The following is a 12,216-nucleotide window of genomic DNA, read 5'->3' as shown; positions in this document are numbered from 1 at the left end:
TTGAATCTTGAATGGTTTAGGCTTACGGAAGGCTTATAATTAGATATTGATTTTTCCTTGAGAGTTGTGAACCCCTCTTGAAGTTGCAATCTTTTTGGAAACGGACCAAATGATGCTGCGCAATACAGAAGCAAAGTAAATTTTGTGTGCATTCATCATCAAAGGACACCTTTTGGCTTATTTGGATTAAATGAAACCATTGCATCCTAAAATGAAATTCGATTTCATAACCGACGTAGAAATTCCAAATCAAGATGTATTGAAGTTGGTTTAAGGTTTTATAATTGTGAAAAATGAATGTGAATGTTGGTTTTGCATAGCTCAAAATTTTCAGATTTGACATTAATAAAGGATTGGTTTAATTGTGTGATCTCACAATTTTGTGTAATAATAAGTATTAAATTCAACTAAATTTAATTTACATAAGTATTTTACTGTAGTTAATTTATAAAAAATTGTTCTTAGTGAATTTATTATTTTAAGTCAATATTTTAAAATATTATATAGAGAAATTGCATAATGTCACACAAATAATAATAAAAAAAACAGCCAACACAGCTCTTTTTTCACATATTGCGAATATGACAAATATGACGAGTAATTAATGATATCAAACGACGTCCCTATTATATATAATATAAATTTCATTCGAGAATAAAACCAATGAAAAATATTTTCATTAGCAAAAAGTAATAAGAAAATAAAACATAGAAGAATAAGGGGCCATTTGGAGAAGGAAAGGAAGGAAAAGGAATATGTAGGGAAAAGATTATGATAATCTTTGGGTTATGCAAAAGTAATAATTATGATAATTTTTGTTTGGAGGAAAAATGATGTGAGAAGGATTATGAGGGCTTATGATAATCCTTGGTTAGGGGAAAAATTACGTGAGAAGGATTATGAAAATTAGTTTTTTATTAATTATTTTTTAAATTCATATTCTCGTAATTTTTTAAATTCGTATTCTAAATACAATACACAAATATTTGTAATTTTAATTTACCAAAATTGTTAAATTTTTTCGAAAAACATATTCTATTAGTTTTCGTAAATACGATGTCAATTTTCAACGTTTTGGACGCAAACGTTCCGTGCCAATAAATTGATGTATGCGTTACGTGTGAATAAATTATACCTTATATATATATATATATATATTGTAAATGTATTCTCGGGAAATTGCGTATCGTTAACAATCGATTTAAACCAACGATTGCCAACATAATTTCATTGAAACGAAACGAAATATCAAATAAAATTATTATTAGGAATGAAGTTAAACTGTGAAGTCAATTACATTGAACATCATGCAGAGGAACAAAAAAATGAAAACCGAAACAAATATGGGTCATGCGGGTGAAGTGGACAGACAATCACAGGTTGTCGTGCAAAATGACGTTGCAGTAGGCGAGCTTCTCCTCATCCGGTAGGTCCAAGAAGGCTTCCATGACGACGAGCATTTTATAACTTAATTAGACCTTTTTCAAATAATATGGAAAAAGAATACAATGTACACAAAACTAGAAAAAAAAAAAGTATAAATGTAGGTCAAACGTGAAAACTCTTTTTCCTTTCCAAATGAACTTGCTATGTAAGCTCTATGGGCAATGTATAGTTGTAAAGAAGATGAAATTGAAATATTGTGATCATTTTCTTATCATAGTGTATATAGGCATCGTAATTGTCACATTGCTAAAAAACGATTACTTTGGGAACGATAAAAAAGGAAAATGTTTTAGGCGATGGAACATGCATGCAATATATGAAAAAAAAAATTAATCAGCAATAGTATAAAAATTTATGAAAGTCCCACATGTTTAAAAATAAGTTATTACAGATTAAACATTTGAACATTTTGTACATTCCTACGAATAATAAAGAACTAAAAATACGAAAGTAAAAATTGAAGGTGGAACATATAATAAGTATGAAGCGGAGATCCTGCAAAAAAAATAAACAAAACAAATAGTTAATATATGCTTTCGGTCGATGGAAGAAGGAACAAGAAATGAAGACTATGTACCGTGTACTTGGGAGAATCTAACCGATGTTCAAATGGAAAATGAAAAACCTTTAACAATTAGAAAAATAATGGAGGTAAAAATAATAAGTCTTTTGATGCATCAGAGAAAAGAAATCCGTTCAATAAATTGAATTGGATTCCATAGTAGTGGAAACATCACTAGAGAAATGGAAAAAAAGAGAATGCATGCATGACCTGATGAAGATCGGAAAGAACAATAGGTAATGCAAAATATGACAGTATAACATAGATTACAAATACAGAACATACATTTCATATGTGACCAGCAACAACATTCGATGGAGAAAAGGAATACCGAAAGTAAACATACCTAGTAATATGGAAAAGGAAAATCTACAATGGCAAACAACAATGACGCACAACAAGGAAGCAAGAGGGACTATGTATGTAGAGGAAAGGAAGGAAAAATTTAATGATACAATGAAGACCCCAACCAAAAAGGTTGTCAATATGCAATGTGATACGTGGAGTAGACAACACATGGTAGAAAAGATGGTTAAAGAAATATACAGCAGCAGCCAACATAGGTTAAAGAGAGACAATATAGGGCAGCAACAAAACATGACCCTAAACCCCATCAAGTCAAAGATAGAGACTCACAACATGGGCGGGAAATTGTAGGTTGTACACAAAAACGGAAAAAATATACGCAACGTTTCACACACAACAACAAAATAGAAACATACAAACGAAAATCGAAAGCGAGATAACCTCAGCATCAGAACAAGAAGAAGAACATCACAGAACATATTGAAAGAAAAATACCTCAGCATTAGAACAAGAAGAAGCACATCACAGAACATAAAAAATATTGAACCCATTCAATATACAAAAAAATCTTTTCGGCTTCCAAAGCATCGACACATCGTTGTAGAGTCATATCGTAATTTCTTTTGTATAATACTTCACCATTTAGAAAGAACTTCATGGCTAACCTCCTAATGGTGCGCTTAATATTTTCCGATGTCTCTAGTGGATACTCTCGATATGCGATGTAGTGCTTAATATCATGCTATCAAGGTTTACCGTCAGGTTCTCGCTCGAGGCTCATACAATAGGATGATGTCTTATACTTCTCCATCCTTATGGGTTGAACTTCTTCACTGTAAGCTACTTTAAACATGGCAGAAAGAGTGGCTAATGCATCTGCAACCTGATTGCTTTTACATGGGACGTGTTCAAACGTTATTGAATCAAAAGTTTGCGCTATAGTGCGAATATAATCGTTATAAGGGATCAATTTAGCATCCCTTGTCTCCCATTCCCCATTCAGCTGATGTACAACCAACAGGGAGTCCCCAAGGACTCGTAATATTTTTACTTTCATCTCGTATGCCATTTGCACTCCCATACTACACGCCTCATACTCAGCCATATTATTGGTGCAATCAAAATATAACTTAGCAGTTAAAGGGTACCACTTCCCATCGGGGGACATCAAAATTGCTCCCACCGTGCCCTATTTCGTTCATGGCTCCATCAAAGATCATTGTCCATGTATTCGATGAGGTATTTACTAATGCCATGATATCTTCATCTGGAAAATCAAACTTCATGGGCTCATAGTCCTCAATTGGTAATTCCGCTAGGCAATCAGCAATCACACTACCCTTTATGGCCTTTCTAGTAATATAAACAATATCAAACTCTGATAAGAACACTTGACACTTAGCTATCCTTCTTGATAAGGATGGCTTTTCAAAAATATATTTTATAGGTTCCATTTTTTAAATAAGTCATGCAGTATAGTACAACATATACGTATTGTCTTAATCTTTGAGTCGTCCATGCTAAGGCACAACATGTTTTTTTTCCAACAATGAGTATTTTGATTCATAATTCGTGAACTTCTTGCTTAAATAATAGACAACTTGCTCTTTCTTTCCAGTAGAGTCATGCTGTCCTAGCACACATCCCATTGACCCCTCATTCACTGTGAAGTATAAGATCAAAGGTCGTCCTGGAGTTGGCGGGACGAGGATAGGAGGGCTTTGCAAGTAGTCTTTGATCTTGTCAAAATCTTTTTGGCAACCTTAATTCCAATGACAAATCTCATTTTTGCGAAGCAATTTTAAAATTGGCTCGCAAGTTTGAGTAAGGTGTGAAATAAACTGTGCAATGTAATTCAACCTTCCTAGAAAACTTCTAACCTCCTTTTATGTTTTTGGTGGCCTTAAGTCAACTATCGCCTTGATTTTGTCTGGGTCCACCTTGATGCCTTCACGACTGACGATGAAACCCAATAACTTCCCAGAAGAAACTCCAATTATGCATTTTGCTGGATTCAACTTTAATTGGAATTTTCGCAATCGTTCAAAAAGCTTACGAAGGGTAACCACGTGCTTTTCTTCGAGTCTGGACTTGGCAATCATATCATCAACATAAACTTCAATTTCTTTATGCATCAAGTCATGAAATAATGTAACCATCGTTCTCTGATAAGTTGCTCCTGCATTTTTAACCCAAAAGGCATTACTTTATAGCAGAACGTTCCCCACAAGGTGATGAATGTCGTTTTTTTCTTGATCTTCTGGAGCCATTTTGATCTGGTTGTATCCTGAAAATCCATCCATAAATGAGAAGGTGGAAAACCCAGCAGTATTATCTACCAACACGTCAATGTGAGGAAGAGGAAAGTTGTCTTTAAGACTTGCTCGATTAAGATCTCTATAGTCTACGCACATTCTAACCTTCCCGTCCTTCTTTGGAACTGGGACAATATTTGCAACCAAAATTGGGTATTTTGCTACTGCTAAGAATCCAGCTTCAAACTGCTTTTTAACTTCCTCCTTGATCTTGATCAACATTTCAGGTTTCAATTTACGAAGCTTTTGTCGTATAGGCTTAGCAGAGTGGTAATCGATGTGTTACAATCTCTGTATCCAAATTGGGCATATCCTAGTAGGACCATGCAAATATATCTTTGAACTCGTGAAGTAGGGTCACCAGCTCTGATTGATCTTGTTCCGAAGCCAAAGTGCCAATTCGCACTTCTTTCACTTCTTTTAGTGTTCCCAAATTAATAACCTTCAAAGTTTCTTGATATAGCATAGTCTTCTTTTCTTCTTGCTCTATCAATCTTAGTAATTCAGGTGATATATCAAATTCACCCACTTCAATATTTTGCTCAAGATTACAAATTGGAACTTTGAAATCAACAACGTCATCAACGTCACCTTCTACTCTGGTGCTCCTGTTATGGATCCTAAATTGCGTCGGTAAAAGAGCCAAGAGGCGAAAAGCGAGAAGCAAAAGGAAAAGACACAATAGTGGGGATAGAATCACGTTTTTCATTTCTTAAAAATTAAAAGGAAGTACATAATGACTAAGGTCTCAAAATGCCACTTTGTAAAATAATAAAAAAGATGCCTTTATTACAAAAGAAAAAGCTACCCAGTGACCTTAGGCATAGTCAGAGGGTGTATGAAAAGTTATTACTTTTGTGATCCCTTAGTGACTTCCAATGTCTTCTTGATCTCCCAATTGTTCAACTCAAATCCTGGCGGACACTGATGAACCAAAGGATGAGACAGACTAGTATTCTCGGAGACAACTGCAATTGAGATCTCAGAATCTTCGTTACGTCTTTTTCTCTGGTTGGTATCAAACAACAATTCTTCAGGCTTAAATGTCTCAAATAAATGAGGTATGCTTATTCTTTCCTCCTTCATCTCGCATCCCACAAGGAGCGTGCTTCTCTTTTCTTTCTTTTTTGCTCGAACCTTCTCCCATTCAGAAGCTGCTGGCTTATAGCCCAAACCAAACTTTTCTTTGGCTTTAGGAAGAGAAATCACTTTCGAGTCCCCTTGATTATCTTTTCCCAATCCCTTGTGCATTTGGAAACAACTTTTAATCATTGTCTTTGCAATCATTAGAGATGTCTTAGACACATAACGATCCATACTCAAACCTTCTATTGGAAAGATAGTAGCATTAGCAATTTCAAACGATCTATAAGAACATTCAAGAGCTTCCTCTGTTGCTTCAACATAAGGAAGTGTCGATATTTTCGTTACAAACATGTTATCTTCTCCATAGACAATAGCTTGACCACCTTCTACACTAAATTTCAACCTTTGGTGTAGTAAAGATGGGACTGCCCCTGCTGAATGAATCCAAGGTCGTCCCAGTAGACAGCTGTATGAGGAATTTACATCCATTACTTGGACTGAAACGTTGAAAGTGGAAGGTCCAATTTTTAATGGGATATCTATATCCCTGATTACTTCTCTACGTGCACCGTCAAAGGCTCTTACAACCATAATACTTGATCTTAGGTACGATGGATCTATGGGGAGTTTCATCAACGTGGATCTCGACATTATATTTAAAGATGAACCATTATCTACTAGGACCCTCGCCACGTGATGATCCTTACACTTCACGGATATGTGCAATGCCTTAGTATGTCCAGTACCTTTAGGAGGAATTTCTTCATCTGTAAAGGAAATGCAATGTGTAGCAGTTATATTTTCCACGATTTCACTAAGTGCATCCACTACTGAAATATCATGCCCTACATGGGCTCTATTTAAGATATCCAACAAAACCTTACGATGTGGTTCAGAGTATATGAATAATGACAATATCGATATACGAGCTGGGGTACGATGTAATTGTTCAATCACTTTATATCCATTGCTTAATTAATTTCAAAAATTCAAAGGCTTCCTCTTTGGAAACAACTTCATGATCTGTCTCTTTCTCAACTAATGTGGTCTTTTCAGTAAAAACCTTGCTTAGATCATTTAGATCATCTTCACCTGCCATTTCTATAGCTTTGCCTTTACGTCGTCGAACTTCATCCTCTTTAAAGACATCTTTTAAATTATCTGGTGTATAACACCTTCCACTACGAGTTATTTCTCCAATTGTTGCAGAAACGACATTGTCCGTGATGAACTGACATTCATATTTCCATGGAACGACATGGTTATCCTTATAAGCAAAAGGACCTGGTATTTCAACTGTCATTGCTTTAGGTTTTTGGATATAAGATATAATACTTGGCTTCTTTTCGTAATGAATGACTAACAGTTTCCACATAGATGTTGTCTCATTTGAAGTTTTCTCATTAGATGAAGCATTAGTGATCATATTAACCTCGATTTCCTGCATGCTCATCTGTCCTATCAAAAGAATCTTTGTGTCCATCAGCTTTTACACCTCATTCTTGAACTCACAACAGTCCTCAATGGAATGGTCATTTGTCTCTGGATGGAATAAACACTACTCCTTGTTGTGCATCAATCTTCTCTTTGTCATCATTATTAAACCTTGGTGACAAATATCCAGCTCCATAGAGGATTTAGAAAAACGGTTTCATTGAAGCAGTTACGTCGCTCACTCTATTCTTATGTCTTTGCGTGAACGTGTCAATCGCATTTATGGCAGGACCCTCATGATTTGGTAAAGGGTTCTGGTTGACATCAGGCTCTTCCCCTGTCTTCTTGAATTTCAACCAGCCGGCTTTAACTAGACTTTGTACTTTAGCTTTCAAAGGAAAAAAGTTCTCCATAGAATGCCCAACTGCCCCAGCATGATATTCACATTTTGCGTTGGGGTCATACCACTTAGGATATGGTGGTTGCAGAGGCTCTTGTGGTACAATAGCCACTTGATGGCTCTTTAAAAGTTGAGGCAAAAGTTCTGTGTACGACATAGGTATAGGATCAAAACGGGTTTGCTTCCAATTGTTCCTTATGTTTCTCTGAGTCGACTGACCAAATGGGCTTTGACCTCCATTCTGATAACCAGGAGAGAAATTTGTCTGCCCCACCATTGGTGAGGATACACGTGTTGCTACTCTTTGAGTCGAACTCAACTCGCGTACTTCTCCTTCTGTTTTCTTTGGGGTCATCATTCTTCTTGTCTCTGAAGCGGGATCAGAAATCCTTCCATTCTTCACTCCAAATTCAATCCTCTCCCCAATGGTTATGACGTCTGAGAAATTAGTTGAAGCACTTCCAACCACTCTATCATAGTATGGGACCCGAAGAGTGTTTATGAACATTACCGTCAATTCTTTGTCGGTTAGGGGAGGTTGCACTTGTGCAGCTAACTCTCTCCATCGCTGTGCATATTCCTTAAAAGTTTCAACATTCTTTTTTTCCATTCTCTGAAGATCCAGACGATCGGGCACCATATCAATGTTGTACTTATATTGTTTTAAAAAAGAATCAGCAAGATCCTTCCACCTATGCACTTGTGAACCATCGAATTGCATGTACCAGCCAGAAGTCGGGCCGACTAAGCTGTCTTGGAAGTAATGAATCAACAATTTATCATTATGAGCATAAGCTGACATTTTCCGACAATACATAACTAGGTGACTTTTTGGACATGTGGTTCCATTGTATTTCTCAAAATCTGGAGTCTTGAATTTGGAAGGGATCACCACATCTGATATCAAACATAGTTGTGTTGTGTCGACACTCCCGTACATGTCTGCACCTTCAATGACACGCAGTCTTTCTTTTAGAAATTCCAGTCTTCTTCTACTACCTTGCTCTTCTAAAATTTTCTTACCACCTTCCATAATTGGGGTAGATATAGGATTGCTCTCATGGGCTGCTTGTTGGGTGGTTGTGTTAGGATTTGGCGCAGGAAATGATGTAGGATATGTCCTATCCACCATGCGTGGACTAGACGACCTTTGAGGAGTGAAATCTGGAGGGTGTGCAGGCATGTCCTCTAGTACCTAATTCAGATCCACTTTCACTTGTGATGAAGTCCCCGCAACACTCTTTCCTCTTCCAGTGGTGATAATTTTAGGATTTTTGCCAATTGATCTTTCAAACCTTCAACGTCTTGATGAACTGCTTGAACCTGATCATTGGTTTGCTCATCCATTATTTGAGTCTTTCTTCTTGTCCAATATGGATGCTGAGGAGGCGAACCTTGAGATATTTTGCAAGTTTTTACTTTTTATCTTTTCAAAAAGAAAATAATGATTCAAATGAGCAAGAAGAGATAAGAAAAAAATAGAATACTTTTATTAAATGAATGTAAAATGACACAAACAAGACTTAGTTTACTTTTAAAATGAAAAATACAATGACTCTAACACCTAATGGTAGCACCCAAAACATCCGAGGTACTGCCCTATGATTCCTAGAAAATGAGACAATTCTCTATTGGTGTCGCGGGTAGGTATAACACCTTGCCGGAGAGTCCTAGCTTGCACTGAGAATTGATCTGCCACCCTTGCCATTTGTCTTAATTTTTCCGCCCCTCGTTCCATCTGACCTATAGCATAATCATACTTTCGTCTCAATGTCTCGTACTCGTCCTTCCACATCATGAAATCTATTGACATTTCTTGATATTTTTCTATTAATTGAGCATAGTCATCTGTTACGACTTCCCTTGCTTTACGACATATCAGCAACTGGCTTTCAGAATTGTTAATGGCTTTTTACAAAAATCTGTTTTTGCTTTCCACTTCTATAAGTTGGGATTTGTATTCTTTAATCAAATGTTGCAGAACCTCAATTCCCATAGTGGTCTGTTGAAATGAAGTGGTTTGTTCATGTAATGCATTATGAATTCTAAGGCAACCCCATTCAATCTTTCTATTTCATGTTTCAAATCTGTAATGCATACCGTTTTAGCTTTTATCTCTTTATGTAAGTTGGAAATATTCCTTAATAACCTCTTATTCTTTTTTCTCACTTGGATTGCCTCATTGTTTAAAGAATTGTTTTCCTTCTCCAACTCTAATCGCTTTCATTTCACCTCGTCTAAATCTCTTTGAGTATTAACAACTTGCTGGACCCATTTCTTGACTTCTTCTCTTAACTTTTCGTTCTCTATTGCCAAAACACAATTCGTTTCTCTTAATCGCTTTAATTCATTTTCTTTATCATGAGATTTCTTCAATTCTATGTTTGGAACTAAGGATTCTGACATAGCATTAATTATAATTCTATTTCTAGATGTCTCTAATTATTATATTGTTCTGTAGTACCCTCACAATGTCGCAAACTCTTAATCTTCTTTACAAATTTCCATGCCTTGACTGCTTCATGAATTTTATTATTTGCTATGTTGGACTCATACGAGAATTCCCAATCTTCTAGCCCACATACAACTGGCGCAAATTGTTTTGACCATGATTGACGTAGTACCAAAAGAGGAGAATAAGCAATGCCCCCCATAAGCCTAATAGTGGGATAAAAGCCAATTTTCCACAACGGTATGTCAAAGGACTTGTGGGCATCCAAGGGGCTCTCTAAATTGCTTCTACTATGGTTAAATGGTGAAAAACTGCATCCAAACCCCAAATCTGGATCCTTTGGATCCCAGTGTGCACTATTGAATTCTCTAATAGTGTTTCTTGTATTATTCCACAGACTGCTGAATTTTATTTGAGAATATCCAAAATTATTAGGATACCTTAGATGACTGGAAATCCAAATGAAGAGCATAGGAGCACAGCTGAAGAATTTTCCTTTACCTTGGATTCGACAATGATTTAGCGATCTGAAAGTCTCCGCCATGATTGGGATAACAGGGTTTACCCCTCGTTCTATCCCAACAAAAATCTTAACAACCTCTTCTTCAACATATCCGTTAATTCTAGGAAAAATAATTGTTCCATAGATACATAATGCGATGAGAGAAAAAACTTCTTCCCTGATAAACCACGCGCAAGGTTGATGAGATAATTGATGGGAATACAATTCCTACCTTCTTTTGTCTTCATCTGTTTCTTTAGCTCAGATGCATGAATGTCACCCATAAACTTTGATAGTGACCGTTGTAGAGTCAACTTTCAATCATAGATGTACAACTTATTCCCTCAGTCAACTGGTAGGCTAATAAGAGCTTGATATTCTTCTATAGTAGGAGTTAAGTCGAACGTGTTGAACATGAAACACTTTAACATAGGGTCCCAGAAATGTGACAAAGCTTGCAATGTTGATGTATTAATGGTAGTGTATAAAAGGTCACCTATGCTTCCATATGCTTTTGTAAACTTTGCTCTTTGCTTCGGCATTAAGCTTTCCCATAAACTTTTTAACTCTTCCAGGTTATTGTTGATGAATCCCAACTGACAAGTCTTTGGAAGTGGAATGTAACGACCCAACTCCTTATACTAAGTCGAAGTCATTACTATTTAAAAGAACATATGAGTTTGTAAAGTTTTGAAAATAAAATAAGTCAAAACCTCAAGTTTTCAAATAACATAAAAATATTTAACAGAGAAAATGTGAAATAAGTGTAAAACAAAGTCCTAACTTGGGCCCTATCTACTTTTAACGAAATAAAATAACCAATAAAATAAACGAAAAACTGAAATGCAATACTAAAATCCAAATTTGACACAAGCGGAAGCAAGCCTGTCCCTATGGCCCACCACGATCACTTGTGGTCACTCGCAACAACAACAACAACAACAACAACAACAACAACAACAACAACAACAACAACAACAACAACAACAACAACAACAACAACAACAACAACAACAATACAACAATAATACATATAAGACATATTAAAAAAATGATAATGATGATAATAATAATAGTAGTAATAAAAAAAAATAATACATATAAGACTTTTTGCTTATAACTTTTTCTTTTTTTCTCTATTTTTTTAGAAAGAAGAAAAATGTTAAAGGACCTTTTTTTTAGAGTAACGATAAGAAAAGTAGTAAAATGAAAAAGAATTTTCCTTATACAATTTTATTTTTCTTTACGTTTTAAAAAAAGAAGAACAAACATAAGGACTCAATCCCGAAGAAGATTTGCTTGTTGTATGAGGTGTGGATCCTTGGAAATAAATCTCTACCTAATGCAACCTCTAACTAAGTTTTTCATCTATGAGATTAGATTTAGGGTAAGAAAAAAAAAAAGACAAGTAAATAGATAAAAATAACTCATAAAAAAATAAAGCGAAAAGAAGTAATAACTCACATTTTGTAGAGAAATATGTATCTTCAACAAATTTCTGCAGAGATTCTCTAAGTAAAAAAATTGTTTTCTCTCGTAGAGATTCTTTCTAATACACTTTTTTTTCCTCCCCTTCCAAATGACAAAAGATCTCTATTTATAGACCTCAAGATGTGCCACAAATTAAGAAAAAATAAGTATAAAATCAAATTAGGTTATTTTTATTGAATTTCTTTTTTCTAAATTAGTAAAAATATGATATTGAAAGATTTT

General features: G+C 35.4%; 1 protein-coding gene across 1 annotated transcript; it reads right to left on the bottom strand.

Annotated features, from left to right (window-relative positions):
* Positions 1–7,352: 7,352 nt before the first annotated feature.
* LOC103498443 (uncharacterized) lies at positions 7,353–8,732 on the bottom strand. Its single transcript, XM_051079119.1, has one exon. The coding sequence runs from the start codon at positions 8,730–8,732 to the stop codon at positions 7,353–7,355; it is 1,380 nt and encodes a 459-aa protein (XP_050935076.1).
* Positions 8,733–12,216: the final 3,484 nt, after the last annotated feature.

This window comes from Cucumis melo, chromosome 11 (genome assembly GCF_025177605.1).
Source record: "Cucumis melo cultivar AY chromosome 11, USDA_Cmelo_AY_1.0, whole genome shotgun sequence".
In the NCBI taxonomy this organism is placed as follows: domain Eukaryota; kingdom Viridiplantae; phylum Streptophyta; class Magnoliopsida; order Cucurbitales; family Cucurbitaceae; genus Cucumis; species Cucumis melo.
Note: the sequence above shows the minus strand (reverse complement) of the source record. Positions and strands in the feature narration are given on the sequence as shown.

What these genes read in the sequence shown, in the direction of transcription:
- LOC103498443 (XM_051079119.1), bottom strand. Translation starts at nt 8,732, where the DNA reads ATGCCTGCACACCCTCCAGATTTCACTCCTCAAAGGTCGTCTAGTCCA.